The sequence below is a fragment of the Zea mays genome, chromosome 2 (assembly GCF_902167145.1).
Source record: "Zea mays cultivar B73 chromosome 2, Zm-B73-REFERENCE-NAM-5.0, whole genome shotgun sequence".
In the NCBI taxonomy this organism is placed as follows: domain Eukaryota; kingdom Viridiplantae; phylum Streptophyta; class Magnoliopsida; order Poales; family Poaceae; genus Zea; species Zea mays.
Genome location: NC_050097.1, coordinates 204,736,164 through 204,759,857, shown reverse-complemented (window position 1 = coordinate 204,759,857; position 23,694 = coordinate 204,736,164). Strand labels below are relative to the sequence as shown.

The 23,694-nt window shown below is 46.1% G+C and overlaps 1 protein-coding gene across 1 annotated transcript; it reads left to right on the top strand.

Moving 5' to 3' along the window:
* Nucleotides 1-522: 522 nt before the first annotated feature.
* On the top strand, nt 523-3,838 carry LOC100284672 (ATPUP5). The gene is made up of 2 exons (NM_001157567.1): nt 523-685; nt 2,694-3,838. The coding sequence occupies exons 1-2, from the start codon at nt 631-633 to the stop codon at nt 3,767-3,769; spliced, it is 1,131 nt and encodes a 376-aa protein (NP_001151039.1). The 5' UTR covers nt 523-630; the 3' UTR covers nt 3,770-3,838.
* The last annotated feature ends 19,856 nt before the right edge of the window (nt 3,839-23,694 follow it).

Genomic DNA, 23,694 nt, shown 5'->3' with positions numbered 1-23,694 from the left:
TCTTAAGGGCTAATTTGGTGGTCACCAAACCAGCCCTAAGAAATTAATTGTAAGACCAAGGGACATCGAGGCGAAAAAAGACCATGCCATAAAATGAATATGTATGGAATATCGAAAGTGATTTTGACTACCATGTTTATGTATACATGGACATCGAAGTATGCTCACCATAGAGATCTATGTTATATATACTAGCGACAACAACTAGATGTAAGATATTAAAAATTGATTATAGCAGCTTGAAATACAGTTCAAGAAACTAACAAAAATATATTTATTTTTCTATATATCTTTAAAGACTGCTAATTTAATTGGTGATATATCATAAAAAAAGATCCGTATACGATATAAAAAGATATACACGTATCTATCTGTATAGTCATCAGTAGGTTACTCAGGTTCAGGAGCGCGTGCGTGTAGGCACAAGGGCCCACAACAGGGCCCGCCCGTCTGTGCACGGATATGCGCACGTCCACCAACCATCTCCAATTCTCAACTACAGGTTCTACATGAGAGGCAGAACTGCCTGCGTCGTAGGATTGTGGGACTCCCAGCTGGTGGAGTGGAGCTTCCGAGTGTCCACTCCAATTCTCCAACGCCAGGGTGTTGCAGACTTGCAGGCAGTGGAACATGGACAAGGAAGGCGACGGCCACCACCACCACGCCATCCGAGTCCCATCCCCAGGTCTGATTCTTGACTCGTCTCCTCTCTTCGATTCCTCCCAGGACAAAACCAGTCCGTTCCCTTCTTTTCTAGGGTTGAATTCTCGTATCGCCTCCAACCTTCATCCAGTACAGTTTCGCGCGTACCTGGCTCCCGAAACCAGGGCTCCGCTCTGAGTGATTTGGGAATTCAACTTGATCGTCTCGCTGGTTGCCGTTTCCCCGCAGTTTCTAAGCAACATGCTCAATCAAAAGCCTCAAAGACAGTTGGGTTCTGCAGAATGGGTACATCCAGCAGTTTCTAGGGTGCTTTATTTTTTGTTTCTTCCTTCTTCTTCTTTTTGAGTTGCCTTGGTTGGTACCCTGTAGAACTGGATGCTCTTTTCAGTGGCATGAGAATTGCGATTTGAGTACACACACACTCTTTTCGGAACCTTTTCTTATTTCAATGAAACCCACTAAGCAGACACTGAAACATTTTACGGCAATAGCGTAGAATTGTACTGCTTTTTTTTTAAAAGAAACAAAATTGTACTGTTTTCTCGGTGTCCACTTTAATGCAAAGGCAGAGCACCTGCCAGAAAGAAAAGAAAAGGACCCTGAAACATTCCGCAGAAGAATAATTTGCCATGGCCGTACACGGATGATTGGAATTTGGAAGTGGTTCGGCATTTTTCCCAACGACCAACTTAAATTAATATATTCATGTGACCAATATGATACGTACTATAATGATTTTTAAGTACTAAAATAGTATCGTGAAATTCAATCCCTGTTTCTGAGTAACTGGTCACACCAATCCCATTTTGCCCGTAAGGATTCTATCTCATGTGAACCCCACATATAAATAAGATCCTGCAGCTATATATCTAAAGTTGTAATCTTTTAATAATACAGATCCAAATTCCTCTATTTTATTTTATTATTATATATTAAAGTCCTGCAGCTAGCCGTCACCACGAAGGGCCACGTCATCCTTAAAATAGAAACCGTTCGATTCTTTTGCGGTGGATGCTGTTTTTTTTTTCCTTTTAAAAAGCATGAAAAAAGAGAGGAAAGAGTGCTTTCCAAAAACGTCTCCGCAGCGGTATCAGAAAACTGATGCTTTCAACATCCTTATGTTTAATACCGTTAATGTATTTTGTACGATGTTAGGTATGTCCTTAAAACATATGTAGTCATGAGCAACCCCTTTTCTATGTATATGTATATACATGTGGATATTTTGAGCTACTAAAACAAATAGATTAGTCCAAGACATACTAATGATGATAAACACAATGCTACTAGAAAAATATCGAACTAATATGTTGCTTTGGTCCACTTCTAACATGCTACATACATTATACTATCAGCACACTCAAAAAAAAAGTTGTGCACATGTTTATGCTTACCAACTATTTTCTAAACATTTTATGTACTATATATTAACTCATACTCTCCTAAATTAAAATTCGTTTTAAGTAATTAATACATTCATACAATATTTAATATATGTGTTTTATATATGTGCCTAGATTTATCATCATCTATTTAAATATAAACATAAGAACTAAGAGCTAAAACAGTAGGAATACATAATATTTATATACAATTTAAAATCTTACATATGAATTTGATATCACGTGCGTACATAATATTATGTAAAATTTAAAATCTTACATACGAATTAAATATCGCGCGCGCGACAAACACTAGTTTGCATTATGTTAGCTGTGTTTCAAGCTCATTGTAAGAGGCGAAAGACATCAGTTACCTGAAGTTCTGCCACAAACTCTGAATATATCCTGCTTCTAAACTGACCAAATCTCAGTCCATGTGTTCTTTCCTTTATCAAACCACACGCATCACTGTAAATCGTAGCACTCTGCTGGCCTATACATCTTAGAAGTGGTCATCAGCAATTACTAGAACCAATACATCCTGAGCTTCCTTTACTCTGCATTTCGCACATCCCCTTTGTTCATATCAGCATGCTGTTCGCGGGCCGTCTCTGAATTTCCAGTTTCCTTTTATACGTGTAATAACAGATAACATAGCAATGGTGGAGGAGACATCGCAGCCAAATGGCGCACCGTCGCTGAGACGGAAAGCAGGCGAGATGATCGCCACCTCCCTGGAGACGTACCGGAGCAAGCCCTTCTCCTTCTGGCTACTCCTGTTCCTGAGCAGCGGCGCCATGCTCACCGCGTTCCCGGCGTCGAGCCTCCTGTCGCGGCTCTACTACAACGAGGGCGGGCAGAGCAAGTGGATCCTGTCGTGGGCGGCCGTCGCCGGCTGGCCCCTGCCCGCGCTGCTCCTGCTGCCGCTGTATCTCCTCGGCAGGGCGTCGCCGACGCCGCTGTCGCTGTCGCTGTGCTCCTGGTACGTGCTCCTTGGGCTCCTCAGCGCCGCCGACAACCTCATGTACGCGTGGGCCTACGCGTACCTCCCGGCGTCCACGGCCTCGCTCGTCGCCGCGTCGTCGCTCGCCTTCTCCGCGCTCTTCGGCCGCGCCATCGCCAAGAACCGGCTCAACATGTCCTCGCTCAACGCCGTCGTCGTGATCACGGCGGGCGTGGTGATCGTCGCGCTGGACTCCGGGTCGGACAGGCCCCCCGGCGTCACGCCCCGCCAGTACGCGCTCGGCTTCGTCCTGGACGTGCTCGGGTCGGCGCTCCACGGCCTCATCTTCGCGCTCTCCGAGCTCGTCTTCGCCAGGGCCCTCGGTAGGCGCTCGTTCCACGTGGTGCTGGAGCAGCAGGCGGCGGTGTCGCTCTGCGCCTTCGCCTTCACCTCCGCGGGCCTCGCCGTCGCGGAGGGCTTCCCGGCCATGCGGCGCGAGTCGGCACGGTTTGCGCACGGTGGCCAGCCGGCGTACGCGAACTTGATGGTGTGGACGGCACTCACGTTCCAGCTGGGCGTCCTCGGAGGCACCGGCGTGCTGTTCCTGGCGTCCACTGTCCTCGCCGGCGTGCTGAACGCTGTCAGGGTGCCCCTGACGAGCATCGCCGCGGTGATCTGGTTCCATGACCCCATGAGTGGCTTCAAGATCTTGGCTCTGGTCATCACGGTGTGGGGGTTCGCGTCCTATATTCTTGGACACTCCTCTTTTAGAAAAACGTAACAAATTAGATATCATCTCATTGCAAAAAATGATGAAAGATTTTAATTTATTTAAGATTTAAATTTATCTAATCTCACTTAATCAACATAAATTGAGAGTAAAACTAACAAGAAAATATAAAATTAGGAGGACACCGCTTCCACATCCGAACATGCACACCCACATGCATTTATGGGCTAGCCCAACGACGAAACGGCGGGCGAACATCGGGCCTGGTTCAGCTTTTTGTTTGGACGGCAGAGAATTTGATTATCGTAAAGATTACGTGTGAAATAAGACAATATAGTCTATAGAATTTAAAAAATAGAAAGTGATGGTTTTCTACTATCGTAAAACTCGGCTGATTCTGTGTTCACGCTGATTTTAGACGGTTTTGACTAAAGTGATTTTTATAGAAGTCGTTGTCGGTGTTTCGGAAACCGGGGTTCTAACCGACTAGTGAATTTGTGCTACGTGCTCCTGTTCTGGATGGTGGATGCAAGAATACAACAGAGATTTATCCTGGTTTGAGCAAGAGAAGGCCCTACTTCCAGTGGGTGAGGAAGGTTTATATTATCTTGCACCTAAGTGCTCGTAGTAGAGGTTACAAGCAGTCGAGAGAGGGAGTGTGTACCAAGTCTCTAAGTATGATTAAGGCAGAGTGCAAATATCGTGGTGAGGTGAGTTGTGAGCTGTGTAGTGTGTGGTCGTCTCGTCCCTCGTAGAAGGCCCCGGGCTCCTCCTTTTATAGTCGCAAGGAGGAGGCACAGGGGTATAAGAGTGGGTGTGCGGTTGTTGTGGTTAGGGGATACACGTTCGAGCCATGTAGCGGCATGACCGACGAGATGACCCTTGTCCTCCTGTCCGAGCCATGTAGTTTGTTTCTTCTGACGGGGTAGGGAGCCGAGGCTTGACTCGGGAGTACGGGCATGTGCTTGAGCCCAACATGTACATGGAAGCGGGTCGAGTTGGATTAGTTGTCATAGTGCTTAGCATGGTCCTCTGCGAGATTCACGGAAGAGTAGGTAACATTTAATGCACGTCTGCTAGGACAGTTGGCCGAGGCTGAGCTTGGACGAGCCGGAGATTTCTCCCGGACCGTATGTTACACGTAGTCACGCTAGGAGTGGTTGAAGCAGTGGCCAGAATAGGGGAACAATGCCCCATATTCGCGCATTGTGCATCGTCGTGGGTGGTAAAAGTAGACTAGACCGTAGTCGTGTTGTCCTTTGTTGACTTTAGCACCCTCATTGGGGCAGGTGAAAGAGAAATGTGCCCTTGGGCCATTTCTAAGTATTTTGGTGATTTAGTGTCCAACACAAGTGCCTAAGTGTAAAAAGGTGGACAAAGTACAAATCAAGGATAAAGGTATGTTTCTCAGACTTAGTACATTGTTTTATGGACTAATGTATTGTGTCTAAGTGCTGGAAACAGGAAAAATCCAATTGGAAATGTCTTGGCTAAGCAGCCAAGACTCTGCTGAGTCTGGGAGCACCGGACTGTCCGGTGGTGCACCGGACAGTGTCCGGTGCGCCAGGCTGGCTCGAGCGAAGTGGTCGCTCTCGGGAATTCACCGGCGACGTACGGCTATAATTCACCAGACTGTCCGGTGTGCACCGGACTGTCCGGTGAGCCAACGGTCGGCCGCGCAATCTGCGCGGGACACGTGGCCAAGCCAACGGCTAGAAGAAGGCACCGGATTGTCCGGTGCGCCAACGGCTCTCAGGCTGCCAACGGTCGACTGCGCCATCTTTGGAAGGAAATCGGGCACCGGACATTGTCCGGTGTGCACCGGACTGTCCGGTGTGTACCGGACTGTCCGGTGCGCCAGTCGACAGAAGGCAAGATCAGCCTTCCTAGAATGCTCTCAACGGCTCCTAGCTGCCTTGGGGCTATAAAAGGGACCCCTAGGCGCATGGAGGAGAACACCAAGCATACTTGCAACATTCCTAAGCACCAAGACATCGATTCCGCGCATTTGTTTCTTTGTGATAGCATATAGAGCTCTAGTGGAGTTGTGAACTCATTGGGTTGTGTTGCAAGCTCTTGTTGCGACTTGTGTGCGTGTTGACACTCTGATTTTTGTGTCTTGTGTGCGTTGCTAATCCCTCCCTTGCTCTGTGCTTCTTTGTGAACTTCAAGTGTAAGGGCGAGAGGCTCCAAGTTGTGGAGATTCCTCGCAAACGGGATTAAGAAAAGCAAGCAAAACATCATGGTATTCAAGTGGGTCCTTGGACCGCTTGAGAGGGGTTGATTGCAACCCTCGTCCGTTGGGACGCCACAACGTGGAGTAGGCAAGCGTTGGTCTTGGCTGAACCACGGGATAACCACCGTGCCATCTCTATGATTGATCTCTTGTGGTTATTGTGTTTTGTTGAGACTCATCTCTAGCCACTTGGCATTTACTGTGCTAACGCTTAACCAAGTTTTTGTGGCTTAAGTTTTCAAGTTTTACAGGATCACCTATTCACCCCCCCCCCTCTAGGCGCTCTCAATTGGTATCAGAGCCGTTCTCTTCACAAAGGGACTAATCGCCCGAAGAGATGGATCCTAAGGGGGAGGGAATCGTGATCAACGACAAAGAGAAGGAGTCTTTCGTCAACGAGCCGAAGGATGACAAGCCTACCGACTCGGGCTCGGGCCATAGACGGAAAGATGGGAAGAAGAAGAAGACAAGGCGCATCAAGGAGATCATCTACTACGACGACAGCGATGAGTCTACTTCTTCCCAAAAGGACGACGACCACAACGACTACGAGAGAAGAAAACCGGTCAATTCGAACTTTTCTTTTGACTACTCTCGTATTCCTCAAAGTTCAAATTCACATTTGCTCTCCATTCCTCTCGGCAAGCCTCCACACTTTGATGGGGAGGACTACGGATTTTGGAGCCACAAAATGCGTAGTCACCTATTCTCTCTCCATCCTAGTATATGGGAGATTGTAGAGAATGGAATGCACTTTGATAGTACGGATAGTCCCATTTTTATTAATGAACAAATTCATAGAAATGCACAAGCCACTACTGTGTTGTTAGCCTCCTTGTGCAGGGACGAGTACCATAAAGTGAGCGGCTTGGACAATGCCAAGCAGATCTGGGACACCCTCAAGATTTCTCATGAGGGGAACGACGTCACCTTGCTCACTAAGATGGAGTTGGTGGAGGGCAAGCTTGGACGATTCGCGATGATAAGGGGCGAGGAGCCAACCCAAACATACAATCGGCTCAAGATCCTTATCAACAAAATAAGGAGCTACGGAAGCACGCGATGGACGGACCACGACGTCGTCCGACTGATGCTAAGGTCCTTTACCGTTCTTGATCCTCATTTGGTGAATAATATTCGTGAGAATCCCAGGTACACCAAAATGTCGCCCGAAGAAGTCCTTGGAAAATTCGTAAGTGGGCGAATGATGATCAAGGAGGCGAGGTACGTGGACGACGCGTTGAACGGTTCAATCCATGAGCCTTAACCCATTGCTCTCAAGGCAACAAGGAGCAAGGAGGCGTTACCTAGCAAGGTAGCGCAAGTTGAGGCGGCAGGGCTAAACGATGAAGAAATGGCCCTCATCATCAAGCGCTTCAAGACGACGCTTAAGGGTCACAAGGGACAGCCAAGCAAGACCAAAGCCAAGGGGAAGCGCTCATGCTTCAAATGCGGTAAGATTGGTCATTTTATTGCTAACTGTCCCGACAATGATAGTGATCAGGATCAAGGGAACAAGAGGGAGAAGAAGAAGAACTATAAGAAGGCAAAGGGCGAGGCACATCTTGGCAAGGAGTGGGATTCGAATTGCTCCTCGTCCGACTCCGACAATGAAGGACTCACCGCCACCGCCTTCAACAAGTCATCCCTCTTCCCCAACGAGCGTCACACATGCCTTATGGCAAGGGAGAAGAAGGTATGTACTCGAAACTCTACTTATGCTTCTTCAAGTGAGGACGAATCTAGTGATGAGGATGAAATAGATTATTCATGTTTATTTAAGGGCCTAGATAGAACCAAGGTAGATAAAATTAATGAATTGATTGATGCCTTGAATGATAAGAATAGGCTTTTAGAAAAACAAGAGGACTTGTTGTATGAAGAACATGACAAATTTGTAGAAGCACAAAAATCTCATGCCTTAGAAGTTAAGAGAAATGAAATGCTTTCCTGTGAATTATCTTCTTGCCACGAGACAATTTCTAGCTTAAGAAGCATTAATGATGATTTGAATGCTAAGTTAGAAATAGCTAGTAAATCAACAACTTGTGTAGAAAATGTTGTTATTTGCAAAAGATGTAAAGATTTTAATATTGATGCTTGTAGTGAACACATAGCTTCTATTGCAAAATTAAATGATGAAATGGCTAGTCTTAATGCCCAACTTAAGGCTAGCAAAAGTGATTTTGATAAACTAAAATTTGCTAGGGATGCCTACACGATTGGTAGACACCCCTCAATTAAGGATGGGCTTGGCTTCAAGAGGGAAGCCAAGGACTTAACAAGCCATAAGGCTCCCATCTCCGCCAAGGAGAAAGGGAAGGCCCCTATGGCAAGTAGTACTAAAAAGAACCATGCTTTTATGTACAATGATAGAAGACAGTCTCATAGTGAAAGGGAAATGTGCCCTTGGGCCATTTCTAAGTATTTTGGTGATTTAGTGTCCAACACAAGTGCCTAAGTGTAAAAGGTGGACAAAGTACAAATCAAGAATAAAGGTATGTTTCTCAGACTTAGTACATTGTTTTGTGGACTAATATATTGTGTCTAAGTGCTGGAAACAGGAAAAATCCAATTGAAAATGCCTTGGCTCGAGCAACCAAGACTTTGCTCAGTCTGGAGCACCGGACTGTCCGGTGGTGCACCGGACAATGTCCGGTGCGCCAGGCTGGCTCGAGCGAACTGGCCGCTCTCGGGAATTCACCGGAGACGTACGACTATAATTCACTGGACTGTCCGGTGTGCACCGGACTGTCCGGTGAGCCAACGGTCGGCCGGGCCAACGGTCGGCCGCGCGATCTGCGCGGGACACGTGGCCGAGCCAACGACTAGAAGGAGGCACCGGACTGTCCGGTGCGCACCGGACATGTCCAGTGCGCCAACGGCTCTCTGGCTGCCAACGGTCGACTGTGCCATTTATGGAAAGAAATCGGGCACCGGACATGTCCGGTGCGCCAGTCGACAGAAGGCAAGATCAGCCTTCCTAGATTGCTCTCAACGGCTCCTAGCTGCCTTGGGGCTATAAAAGGGACCCCTAGGCGCATGGAGGAGAATACCAAGCATTCCTACAACATTCCTAAGCACCAATACATCGATTTCGCGCCTTTGATTCTTTGTGATAGCAATTAGAGCTCTAGTTGAGTGGTGAACTCATTGAGTTGTATTGTGAGCTCTCGTTGTGACTTGTGTGCGTGGTGTTGCTGTGATTTCTTGAGTGCGTTGCTAATCCCTCTCTTGCTCCGTGTTTCTTTGTGATCTTAAAGTGTAAGGGCGAGAGGCTCCAAGTTGTGGAGATTCCTCGCAAACAGGATTGAGAAAAAGCAAGCAAAACACCGTGGTATTCAAGTGGGTCTTTGGACCGCTTGAGAGGGGTTGATTGCAACCCTCGTCCGTTGGGACGCCACAACGTGGAGTAGGCAAGCGTTGGTCTTGGCCGAACCACGGGATAACCACCGTGTCATCTTTGTGATTGATTTCTTGTGGTTATTGTGTTTTGACTCCTCTCTAGCCACTTGGCAATTATTGTGCTAACGATTAACCAAGTTTTGTGGCTTAAGTTTTCAAGTTTCACAGGATCACCTATTCACCCCCCCCCCCCCTCTAGGTGCTCTCAATTGGTATCGGAGTCGTTCTCTTCACAAAGGGACTAACCGCCCGAAGAGATGGATCCTAAGGGGAAGGGTATCGTGATCAACGATAAAGAGAAGGAGTCTTTCGTCAACGAGCCAAAGGATGACAAGCCTACCGACTCGGGCTCGGGTCATAGACGAAAAGATGAGAAGAAGAAGAAGACAAGGCGCATTAAGGAGATCATCTACTACGATGACAGTGATGAGTCCACTTCTTCCCACAAGGACAACGACGACAACGACTACGACAAACGAAAGACGGTTAACTCGAACTTTTCTTTCGATTATTCGTGTATTCCTCAAAGTGCATATGCTCATTTATTATCTATTCCACTTGGTAAACCTCCTCATTTTGATGGAGAGGACTACGGATTTTGGAGTCACAAAATGCGTAGTCACTTGTTCTCTCTCCATCCTAGTATATGGGAGATTGTAGAGAGTGGAATGCACTTTGATAGTTCGGATAGTCCCATGTTCATTAATGAGCAAATTCATAAGAATGCACAAGCTACTACTGTTCTTCTAGCTTCATTGTGCAGGGATGAATACCACAAAGTGAGCGGCTTGGATAACGCCAAGCAGATCTGGGACACCCTCAAGATTTCACATGAGGGGAACGACGTCACCTTGCTCACCAAGATGGAGTTGGTGGAGGGCGAGCTTGGACGATTCGCGATGATAAGGGGCGAGGAGCCGACACAAACATACAACCGGCTCAAGACCCTTATCAACAAAATAAGGAGCTACGGAAGCACGCGATGGACGGACCACGACGTCGTCCGATTGATGCTAAGGTCCTTTACCGTTCTTGATCCTCATTTGGTGAATAATATTCGTGAGAATCCCAGGTACACCAAAATGTCGCCCGAAGAAGTCCTTGGAAAATTTGTAAGCGGGCGAATGATGATCAAGGAAGCAAGGTACGTGGACGACGCTCTAAACGGTCCAATCAATGAGCCTCAACCCGTTGCTCTCAAGGCAACAAGGAGCAAGGAGGCGTTACCCAGCAAGGTAGCACAAATTGAGGCGGCCGGACTTAATGATGAAGAGATGGCCCTCATCATCAAAAGATTCAAGACGGCGCTAAAGGGGCGCAAGGGATAGCCAAGCAAGACCAAAACCAAGGGGAAGCGCTCATGCTTCAAATGTGGTAAGCTTGGTCATTTTATTGCTAACTGTCCCGACAATGATAGTGATCAGGATCAAGGGAACAAGAGGGAGAAAAGGAAGAACTATAAGAAGGCAAAGGGCGAGGCACATCTTGGCAAGGAGTGGGATTCGGATTGCTCCTCGTCCGACTCCGACAATGAAGGACTCGCCGCCATCGCCTTCAACAAGTCATCTCTCTTCCCCAACGAGCGTCATACATGCCTTATGGCAAGGGAGAAGAAGGTATGTACTCGAGACTCTACCTATGCTTCTTCAAGTGAGGACGAATCTAGTGATGAGGATGAAATAGATTATTCATGTCTATTTAAGGGCCTAGATAGAACCAAGGTAGATAAAATTAACGAATTGATTGAGGCCTTGAATGATAAAAATAGGCTTTTAGAAAAACAAGAGGACTTGTTGTATGAAGAACATGACAAATTTGTAGAAGCTCAAAAATCTCATGCCTTAGAAGTTAAGAGAAATGAAATGCTTTCTTGTAAATTATCTTCTTGCCATGAGACAATTTCTAGCTTAAGAAGCATTAATGATAATTTGAATGCTAAGTTAGAAATAGCTAGTAAATCAACAACTTATGTAGAAAATGTTGTTATTTGCAATAGATGTAAAGATTTTGATATTGATGCTTGTAGTGAACACATAGCTTCTATTGCAAAGTTAAATGATGAAATGGCTAGTCTTAATGCCCAACTTAAGGCTAGCAAAAGTGATTTTGATAAACTAAAATTTGCTAGGGATGCCTACACGATTGGTAGACACCCCTCAATTAAGGATGGGCTTGGCTTCAAGAGGGAAGCCAAGAACTTAACAAGCCATAAGGCTCCCATCTCCGCCAAGGAGAAAGGGAAGGTCCCTATGGCAAGTAGTACTAAAAAGAACCATGCTTTTATGTACAATGATAGAAGACAGTCTCATAGGAGTTGTAATGCTTTTGATTCACATGCATATGACTCTTATGCTATGTATGCTTCCAGTTCTTCCTATATGCATGGTAGAGATATGCCTAGGAAAAATATTCATCATGTGCCTAGGAAGAATATTGTTCATGTTCCTAGAAAAGTTATGAATGGTCCCTCTACAATTTATCATGCTTTAAATGCTTCCTTTGCTATTTGTAGAAAGGATAGGAAGATAGTTGCTAGGAAATTAGGGGCAAAATGCAAGGGTGATAAAACTTGCATTTGGGTCCCTAAGGAAATTATGACTAACCTTGTAGGACCCAACAAGAGTTGGGTACCTAAGACCCAAGACTAAATTTGTCTTGCAGGTTTATGCATCCGGGGGCTCAAGCTGGATTATCGACAGCGGATGCACAAACCACATGACGGGGGAGAAGAAGATGTTCACCTCCTACGTCAAGAATAAGGATTCCCAAGATTCAATCATATTCGGTGATGGGAACCAAGGCAAGGTGAAAGGTTTAGGCAAGATTGCAATATCAAATGAGCACTCTATCTCTAATGTGTTTTTAGTTGAGTCTCTTGGATATAATTTACTATCTGTCAGTCAATTATGTAATATGGGATATAATTGTCTATTTACAAATGTAGATGTGTCTGTCTTTAGAAGATGTGATGGTTCACTAGCTTTTAAGGGTGTACTAGACGGCAAACTTTATTTAGTTGATTTTGCAAAACAGGAGGCCGGTCTAGATGCATGCTTAATGGCTAAGACTTGCATGGGCTAGTTGTGGCATCGCCGCTTAGCACATGTGGGGATGAAGAACCTCCACAAGCTTCTAAAGGGAGAACACGTGATAGGTCTAACCAATGTACAATTCAAAAAAGATAGACCTTGTGCAGCTTGTCAAGCAGGTAAACAAGTGGGAGGAGCACATCACAGCAAGAATGTGATGACCACTTCAAGACCTCTGGAGCTGTTGCATATGGACCTCTTCGGACCCGTCGCCTATCTGAGCATAGGAGGAAGTAAGTATGGTCTAGTTATTGTTGATGACTTTTCCCGCTTCACTTGGGTGTTCTTTTTGCAGGATAAGTCTGAAACCCAAGGGACCCTCAAGCGCTTCCTCAGGAGAGCTCAAAATGAGTTTGAGCTCAAGGTGAAGAAGATAAGGAGCGACAACGGGTCCGAATTAAAGAATCTTCAAGTGGAGGAGTTCCTTGAGGAGGAAGGGATCAAGCACGAGTTCTCCGCTCCCTACACACCTCAGCAAAATGGTGTGGTAGAGAGGAAGAACAGGACGCTCATTGATATGGCGAGGACTATGCTTGGAGAGTTCAAGACCCCCGAGCGTTTTTGGTCGGAAGCCGTGAACACGGCTTGCCACGCCATCAACAGGGTCTACCTTCACCGCCTCCTCAAGAAGACTTCATACGAGCTGCTAACTGGTAACAAACCCAATGTATCTTATTTTCGTGTTTTTGGGAGCAAGTGTTATATTCTTGTGAAGAAAGGTAGATCCTCTAAATTTGCTCCCAAAGCTGTAGAAGGGTTTTTATTAGGTTATGATTCAAATACAAAGGCGTATAGGGTCTTCAACAAATCATCGGGTTTGGTTGAAGTCTCTAGCGACGTTGTATTTGATGAGACTAATGGCTCTCCAAGAGAGCAAGTTGTTGATCTTGATGATGTAGATGAAGAAGATGTTCCAACGGCCGCAATACGCACCATGGCGATTGGAGATGTGCGGCCTCAGGAACAATTGGAGCAAGATCAACCGTCTTCCTCAACTATGGTGCATCCCCCAACCCAAGATGACGAACAGGTACCTCAAGTGGAGGCGCATGATCAAGGGGAGCACAGGATGTTCAAATTGAAGAGGAAGAAGCACCTCAGGCACCTCCAACCCAAGTTCGAGCGACGATCCAAAGGGATCATCCCGTCGACCAAATATTGGGTGATATTAGCAAGGGAGTAACTACTCGTTCAAGATTAGTTAATTTCTGTGAGCATTACTCCTTTGTCTCTTCTATTGAGCCTTTCAGGGTAGAAGAGGCCTTGCTAGATCCGGACTGGGTGTTGGCCATGCAGGAGGAACTCAACAATTTCAAGCGCAATGAAGTTTGGACACTGGTGCCTCGTCCCAAGCAAAATGTTGTGGGAACCAAGTGGGTGTTCCGCAACAAACAGGACGAGCACGGGGTTGTGACGAGGAACAAGGCTCGACTTGTGGCAAAAGGTTATGCCCAAGTCACAGGTTTGGACTTTGAGGAGACTTTTGCTCCTGTGGCTAGGCTAGAATCAATTCGTATCTTGCTAGCATATGCCGCTCACCATTCTTTCAGGTTGTACCAAATGGATGTGAAGAGCGCTTTCCTCAACGGGCCGATCAAGGAGGAGGTGTACGTGGAGCAACCCCCTGGCTTCGAGGATGAACGGTACCCCGACCACGTGTGTAAGCTCTCTAAGGCGCTCTATGGACTTAAGCAAGCCCCAAGAGCATGGTATGAATGCCTTAGAGACTTTTTAATTGCTAATGCTTTCAAGGTTGGGAAAGCCGATCCAACTCTTTTTACTAAGACTTGCGATGGTGATCTTTTTGCGTGCCAAATTTATGTCGATGACATAATATTTGGTTCTACTAATCAAAAGTCTTGTGAAGAGTTTAGCAGGGTTATGACGCAGAAATTCGAGATGTCGATGATGGGCGAGTTGAACTACTTCCTTGGGTTCCAAGTGAAGCAACTCAAGGACGGCACTTTCATCTCCCAAACGAAGTACACGCAAGACTTGCTAAAGCGGTTTGGGATAAAGGACGCCAAGCCCGCAAAGACGCCAATGGGAACTGACGGACACACTGACCTCAACAAAGGAGGTAAGTCCATTGATCAAAAAGCATACCGGTCCATGATAGGTTCTTTGCTTTATTTATATGCTAGTAGACCGGATATTATGCTTAGCGTATGCATGTGTGCTAGATTTCAATCCGATCCTAAGGAGTGTCACTTAGTGGTTGTGAAGCGAATTCTTCGATATTTAGTCGCTACACCTTGCTTCGGGATCTGGTATCCAAAGGGGTCTAACTTTGACTTGATTGGGTACTCAGATTCCGACTATGCTGGATGTAAGGTCGATAGGAAGAGTACATCGGGGACATGCCAATTCTTAGGAAGGTCTCTGGTGTCATGGAATTCTAAGAAACAAACTTTCGTTGCCCTATCCACCGCTGAGCCGAGTATGTTGCCGCAGGACAGTGTTGCGCGCAACTACTTTGGATGAGGCAAACCCTCAGGGACTTTGGCTACAATCTGAGCAAAGTCCCACTCCTATGTGATAATGAGAGTGCTATCCGATAGCGGAAAATCCTGTTGAGCACAGCCGCACAAAGCACATTGACATCCGGCATCACTTTTTGAGAGACCACCAGCAAAAGAGAGATATCGAAGTGTTTCATGTTAGCACCGAGAACCAGCTAGCCGATATCTTTACCAAGCCTCTAGATGAGAAGACCTTTTGCAGGTTGCGTAGTGAGCTAAATGTCTTAGATTCACGGAACTTGGATTGAATTGTAGCATACATGTGTTTATGCCTTTGATCATGTTCATTCTGCATTTTGTTGCTTATTGTGGTGCTCAAGTTGTACAAACACTCCCTGGACCTCACAAGTCCTTTTTGCAAGTGATGCACATATTTAGGGGGAGCTGTGCTACAACTTGACCCTTTGAGACTAACCCTATGCTTGAGTTTGCTTGTTTTAGTCTCAAAGGAGGTTTGAAAGGGAAAAGGTGGACTTGGACCATGAAAGACTTCCACTGCACTCCGATGAGAGGGTAACTTATTCCAAGTTCATCTCATGTACTCTTATTGCCTTTGTGTTCTTATTTGAAGATTTTGGTGAGGCAATGGGGTTAAGGGGCCAAGATTGATCCCGTTTTGGTGCTTGATGCCAAAGGGGGAGAAAATAAAGGCCAAAGCGATAAATGGATCAGCTACCACTTGAGAAAATTTGAAAATAGTAGAATAGAGCTTTTGGTTTGTCAAAACTTTTTATTGTCTCTCTTGTCAAAAGATGGCTTCTTGTGGAGAGAAGTGTTGATTATGAAAAAAAGGGGAGTTTTTTGAAATCTTGAATCAATTTCTCTTGGAATGTCTCTCTTTATGTCTTAACATGTGTGGTTGACTTAGAGATAGAAATTTGAGTTTGATTTGCAAAAACAAACCAAGTGGTGGCAAAGAGTGATCCATACATGTCAAATTTGAATCAAAACAATTTGAGTTATTATTTGAATTGATTTTGTACTTGTTCTACTTGCTTTATGTTGTGTTGGCATACATCACCAAAAAGGGGGAGATTGAAAGGGAAATGTGCCCTTGGGCCATTTCTAAGTATTTTGGTGATTTAGTGTCCAACACAAGTGCCTAAGTGTAAAAGGTGGACAAAGTACAAATCAAGAATAAAGGTATGTTTCTCAGACTTAGTACATTGTTTTGTGGACTAATATATTGTGTCTAAGTGCTGGAAACAGGAAAAATCCAATTGAAAATGCCTTGGCTCGAGCAGCCAAGACTTTGCTCAGTTTGGAGCACCGGACTGTCCGGTGGTGCACCGGACAGTGTCCGGTGCGCCAGGCTGGCTCGAGCGAACTGGCCGCTCTCGGGAATTCACCGGAGACGTACGACTATAATTCACCGGACTGTCCGGTGTGCACCGGACTGTCCGGTGAGCCAACGGTCGGCCGGGCCAACGGTCGGCCGCGCGATCTGCGCGGGACACGTGGCTAAGCCAACGGCTAGAAGGAGACATCGGACTGTCCAGTGTGCACCGGACATGTCCGGTGCGCCAACGGCTCTCTGGCTGCCAACGGTCGACTGTGCCATTTATGGAAAGAAATCGGGCACCGGACATGTCCGGTGTGCACCGGACTGTCCGGTGCGCCAGTCGACAGAAGGCAAGATCAGCCTTCCTAGATTGCTCTCAACGGCTCCTAGCTGCCTTGGGGCTATAAAAGGGACCCCTAGGCGCATGGAGGAGAATACCAAGCATTCCTACAACATTCCTAAGCACCAAGACATCGATTCCGCGCCTTTGATTCTTTGCGTTAGCAATTAGAGCTCTAGTTGAGTGGTGAACTCATTGAGTTGTATTGTGAGCTCTCGTTGTGACTTGTGTGCGTGGTGTTGCTGTGATTTCTTGAGTGCGTTGCTAATCCCTCCCTTGCTCCGTGTTTCATTGTGATCTTAAAGTGTAAGGGCGAGAGGCTCCAAGTTGTGGAGATTCCTCGCAAACAGGATTGAGAAAAAGCAAGCAAAACACCGTGGTATTCAAGTGGGTCTTTGGACCGCTTGAGAGGGGTTGATTGCAACCCTCGTCCGTTGGGACGCCACAACGTGGAGTAGGCAAGCGTTGGTCTTGGCCGAACCACGGGATAACCACCGTGTCATCTTTGTGATTGATTTCTTGTGGTTATTGTGTTTTGACTCCTCTCTAGCCACTTGGCAATTATTGTGCTAACGATTAACCAAGTTTTGTGGCTTAAGTTTTCAAGTTTCACAGGATCACCTATTCACCCCCCCCCCCCCCTCTAGGTGCTCTCACATAGGAATTGTAATGCTTTTAATTCACATGCCTATGATTCTTATGCTATGTTTGCTCCCAGTTCTTCCTATATGCATGGTAGAGATATGCCTAGGAAAAATATTCATCATGTGCCTAGAAAGAATATTGTTCATGTTCCTAGGAAAGTTATGAATGGACCCTCTACAATTTATCATGTTTTAAATGCTTCCTTTGCTATTTGTAGAAAGGATAGGAAGATAGTTGCTAGGAAATTAGGGGCAAAATGCAAGGGTGATAAAACTTGCATTTGGGTCCCTAAGACAATTGTGACTAACCTTGTAGGACCCAACAAGAGTTGGGTACCAAAGACCCAAGCCTAAATTTGCCTTGCAGGTTTATGCATTCGGGGGTTCAAGCTGGATTATCGACAGCGGATGCACAAACCATATGACGGGGGAGAAGAAGATGTTCACCTCCTACGTCAAGAATAAGGATTCCCAAGATTCAATCATATTCGGTGATGGGAACCAAGGCAAGGTGAAAGGCTTAGGCAAGATTGCAATATCAAATGAACACTCTATATCTAATGTGTTTTTAGTTGAGTCTCTTGGATATAATTTACTATCTGTCAGTCAATTATGTAATATGGGATATAATTGTCTATTTACAAATGTAGATGTGTCTGTCTTTAGAAGATGTGATGGTTCACTAGCTTTTAAGGGTGTACTAGACGACAAACTTTATTTGGTTGATTTTGCAAAAGAGGAGGTCGGTCTAGATGCATGCTTAATTGCTAAGACTAGCATGGGCTGGTTGTGGCATCGCCGCTTAGCACATATGGGGATGAAGAACCTTCACAAGCTTCTAAAGGGAGAACACGTGATAGGTTTGACTAACGTGCAATTCGAAAAAGATAGACCTTGTGCAGCTTGTCAAGCAGGTAAACAAGTGGGAGGAGCACATCACAGCAAGAATGTGATGACCACTTCAAGACCTCTGGAGCTGCTGCATATGGACCTCTTCGGACCCGTCGCCTATCTGAGCATAGGAGGAAGTAAGTATGGTCTAGTTATTGTTGATGACTTTTCCCGCTTCACTTGAGTGTTCTTTTTGCAGGATAAGTCTGAAACCCAAGGGACCCTCAAGCGCTTCCTAAGGAGAGCTCAAAATGAGTTTGAGCTCAAGGTGAAGAAGATAAGAAGCGACAATGGGTCCGAGTTCAAGAACCTTCAAGTGGAGGAGTTCCTTGAGGAGGAGGGGATCAAGCACGAGTTCTCCGCTCCCTACACACCTCAGCAAAATGGTGTGGTAGAGAGGAAGAACAGGACGCTCATTGATATGGCGAGGACTATGCTTGGAGAGTTCAAGACCCCCGAGCGGTTTTGGTCGGAAGCCATGAACACGGCTTGCCACGCCATCAACAGGGTCTACCTTCACCGCCTCCTCAAAAAGACTTCATACGAGCTGCTAACTGGTAACAAACCCAATGTGTCTTACTTTCGTATATTTGGGAGCAAGTGTTATATTCTTGTGAAGAAAGGTAGAACCTCTAAATTTGCTCCCAAAGCTGTAGAAGGGTTTTTATTAGGTTATGATTCAAATACAAAGGCGTATAGGGTCTTCAACAAATCATCGGGTTTGGTTGAAGTCTCTAGCGACGTTGTATTTGATGAGACTAATGGCTCTCCAAGAGAGCAAGTTGTTGATCTTGATGATGTAGATGAAGAAGATGTTCCAACGGCCGCAATACGCACCATGGCGATTGGAGATGTGCGGCCTCAGGAACAATTGGAGCAAGATCAACCGTCTTCCTCAACTATGGTGCATCCCCCAACCCAAGATGACGAACAGGTACCTCAAGTGGAGGCGCATGATCAAGGGGAGCACAGGATGTTCAAATTGAAGAGGAAGAAGCACCTCAGGAACCTCCAACCCAAGTTCGAGCGACGATCCAAAGGGATCATCCCGTCGACCAAATATTGGGTGATATTAGCAAGGGAGTAACTACTCGATCTCGATTAGTTAATTTTTGTGAGCATTACTCCTTTGTCTCTTCCATTGAGCCTTTCAGGGTAGAAGAGGCCTTGCTAGATCCGGACTGGGTGTTGGCCATGCAGGAGGAACTCAACAATTTCAAGCGCAATGAAGTTTGGACACTGGTGCCTCGTCCCAAGCAAAATGTTGTGGGGACCAAGTGGGTGTTCCGCAACAAACAGGATGAGCACGGGGTGGTGACAAGGAACAAGGCTCGACTTGTGGCAAAAGGTTATGCCCAAGTCACAGGTTTGGACTTTGAGGAGACTTTTGCTCCTGTGGCTAGGCTAGAATCAATTCGTATCTTGCTAGCATATGCCGCTCACCATTCTTTCAGGTTGTACCAAATGGATGTGAAGAGCGCTTTCCTCAACGGGCCGATCAAGGAGGAGGTGTATGTGGAGCAACCCCCTGGCTTCGAGAATGAACGGTACCCCGACCACGTGTGTAAGCTCTCTAAGGCGCTCTATGGACTTAAGCAAGCCCCAAGAGCATGGTATGAATGCCTTAGAGACTTTTTAATTGCTAATGCTTTCAATGTTGGGAAAGTCGATCCAACTCTTTTCACTAAGACGTGCGATGGTGATCTTTTTGTGTGCCAAATTTATGTCGATGACATAATATTTGGTTCTACTAATCAAAAGTCTTGTGAAGAGTTTAGCAGGGTTATGACGCAGAAATTCGAGATGTCAATGATGGGCGAGTTGAACTACTTCCTTGGGTTCCAAGTGAAGCAACTCAAGGACGGCACTTTCATCTCCCAAACGAAGTACACGCAAGACTTGCTAAAGCGGTTTGGGATGAAGGACGCCAAGCCCGCAAAGACTCCGATGGGAACCGACGGACACACCGACCTCAACAAAGGAGGTAAGTCCGTTGATCAAAAAGCATACCGGTCCATGATAGGTTCTTTGCTTTATTTGTGTGCTAGTAGACCGGATATTATGCTTAGCGTATGCATGTGTGCTAGATTTCAATCCGATCCTAAGGAGTGTCACTTAGTGGCTGTGAAGCGAATTCTAAGATATTTAGTTGCTACGCCTTGCTTCGGGATCTGGTATCCAAAGAGGTCTAACTTTGACTTGATTGGATATTCAGATTCCGACTATGCTGGATGTAAGGTCGATAGGAAGAGTACATCGGGGACGTGCCAATTCTTAGGAAGATCCCTGGTGTCGTGGAACTCTAAGAAACAAACTTCTGTTGCCCTATCCACCGCTGAGGCCGAGTATGTTGCCGCAGGACAGTGTTGCGCGCAACTACTTTGGATGAGGCAAACCCTCAGGGACTTTGGCTACAATCTAAGCAAAGTCCCACTCCTATGTGACAATGAGAGTGCTATCCGAATAGCGGAAAATCCTGTCGAGCACAGCCGCACAAAGCACATTGACATCCGGCATCACTTTTTGAGAGACCACCAGCAAAAAGGGGATATCGAAGTGTTTCATGTTAGCACCGAGAACCAGCTAGCCGATATCTTCACTAAGCCTTTAGATAAAAAGACCTTTTGCAGGCTGCGTAGTGAGCTAAATGTCCTAGATTCGCGGAACTTGGATTAATTTATAACATACATGTGTTTATGCCCTTGATCATGTTCCTTATGCATTTTGTTGTTTACTATGGTGCTCAAGTTGTACAAACACTTCCCGGACCTCACAAGTCATCGTGCAAGTGATGCACATATTTAGGGGGAGCTGTGTTACAACTTGACCCTTTGAGACTAACCATATGCTTGAGTTTGCTTGTTTTAGTCTCAAAGGAGGTTTGAAAGGGAAAAGGTGGACTTGGACCATGAAAGACTTCCACTGCACTCCGATGAGAGGGTAACTTATTCCAAGTTCATCTCATGTACTCTTATTGCCTTTGTGTTCTTATTTGAAGATTGTGGTGAGGCAATGGGGTTTAAGGGCCAAGCTTGATCCCGTTTTGGTGCTTGATGCCCAAGGGGGAGAAAATAAAGGCCAAAGCAATAGATGGATCACCTACCACTTGAATTTTGAAAATAGTAGATTAGAGCTTTTGGTTTGTCAAAACTCTTTTATTGTCTCTTATGTCAAAAGTTGGCCTCTTGTGGGGAGAAGTGTTGATTATGGGAAAAGGGGGAGTTTTTGAAATCCTTGATCAAATTTCTATGGAATACCTCTCTTTATGTCTCTACAAGTGGATTTGACTTAGAGATAGGAATTTGAGTTTGATTTGCAAAAACAAACCAAGTGGTGGCATAGAGTGATCCATATATGTCAAAATTGAATCAAAACAATTTTGAGTTCTTATTTGAATTGATTTTGTACTTGTTCTACTTGCTTTATGTTGTGTTGGCATAAATCACCAAAAAGGGGGAGATTGAAAGGGAAATGTGCCCTTGGGCCATTTCTAAGTATTTTGGTGATTTAGTGTCCAACACAAGTGCCTAAGTGTAAAAAGGTGGACAAAGTACAAATCAAGGATAAAGGTTTGTTTCTCAGACTTAGTACATTGTTTTATGGACTAATGTATTGTGTCTAAGTGCTGGAAACAGGAAAAATCCAATTGGAAATGTCTTGGCTAAGCAGCCAAGACTCTGCTGAGTCTGGGAGCACCGGACTGTCCGGTGGTGCACCGGACAGTGTCCGGTGCGCCAGGCTGGCTCGAGCGAAGTGGTCGCTCTCGGGAATTCACCGGCGACGTACGGCTATAATTCACCGGACTGTCCGGTGTGCACCGGACTGTCCGGTGTGCACCGGACTGTCCGGTGAGCCAACGGTCGGCCGGGCCAACGGTCGGCCGTGCAATCTGCGCGGGACACGTGGCCGAGCCAACGGCTAGAAGAAGGCACCGAACTGTCCGGTGCGCCAACGGCTCTCAGGCTGCCAACGGTCGACTGCGCCATCTTTGGAAGGAAATCGGGCACCGGACATTGTCCGGTGTGCACCGGACTGTCCGGTGCGCCAGTCGACAGAAGGCAAGATCAGCCTTCCTAGAATGCTCTCAACGGCTCCTAGCTGCCTTGGGGCTATAAAAGGGACCCCTAGGCGCATGGAGGAGAACACCAAGCATACTTGTAACATTCCTAAGCACCAAGACATCGATTCCGCGCATTTGTTTCTTTGTGATAGCATATAGAGCTCTAGTGGAGTTGTGAACTCATTGGGTTGTGTTGCGAGCTCTTGTTGCGACTTGTGTGCGTGTTGACACTCTGATTTTTGTGTCTTGTGTGCGTTGCTAATCCCTCCCTTGCTCTGTGCTTCTTTGTGAACTTCAAGTGTAAGGGCGAGAGGCTCCAAGTTGTGGAGATTCCTCGCAAACGGGATTAAGAAAAGCAAGCAAAACACCGTGGTATTCAAGTGGGTCCTTGGACCGCTTGAGAGGGTTTGATTGCAACCCTCGTCCGTTGGGACGCCACAACGTGGAGTAGGCAAGCGTTGGTCTTGGCCGAACCACGGGATAACCATCGTGCCATCTCTGTGATTGATCTCTTGTGGTTATTGTGTTTTGTTGAGACTCATCTCTAGCCACTTGGCATTTACTGTGCTAACGCTTAACCAAGTTTTTGTGACTTAAGTTTTCAAGTTTTACAGGATCACCTATTCACCCCCCCCCTCTAGGCGCTCTCAGCAGGTGAATGTACGGACGCACGTTCCAGAATCGGGATGGTTGGTCGAGGCAGGTAGATCCCGGAGCGTCGCATGAGACACCCTCGGGCGAATCGGGAATGCGTTTTCCACCCGAGGCTAGCCTCAGGCGAGTCGGAAATGTGTTTCCCGCCCGAGGCGGGCCTTAGGTGAGTCGTGACTGTGTCTCCGGCTCGAGGTTGGCCTCGGGCAAGGCATGATTCGGGTCCCTCGCTCGGGGATGGTCTCGGGCGAGGCGTGACTTAGGGCCCTCGTGTCTTTGTAAGGTCGTAAGCGTGTTTTGCTTATGAACCCTTCTTACTCAAGCATCTAGAGATTTTAGGATTACGATTTAGATACTCGTAATTATGGTAACCGACAACGTAAAAGTTAGACGACTGTAGTAGCTTCAAGTGACCAGAAGTTAAAAAAAGCCGAAACAAAATCGTCACATCTATCATAGTGAGTTAGAGGCCATTGGAATAGGGGTGGATAACGAGCCAGCTCGACTCGGCTCGTTAAGGTAACGAGCCACAAAGTCAGCTCGGCTCGGCTCGTTTACGAGCTCGAGCTGGCTCATTTAGCTCGCGAGCCAGAGCAGAAAAAAAATAATATGTACATAATAATTATTTTTAGTTAATTTTAAACTAATTTAACAATAGAAAATAATAATTATACTCATAGTTTCACAAACCACGTCAATGTAACACCAAATTAGCACAATTCATCACTCATTAATTCACAATTCACATACATGTTCATTAGTTTAACCCATAATTATATTTGCATAGACCAAATTAACACATAGTCATAGTTCATTAATCATTAGTTTAACTCATAGGCCATAGACACCTCACATA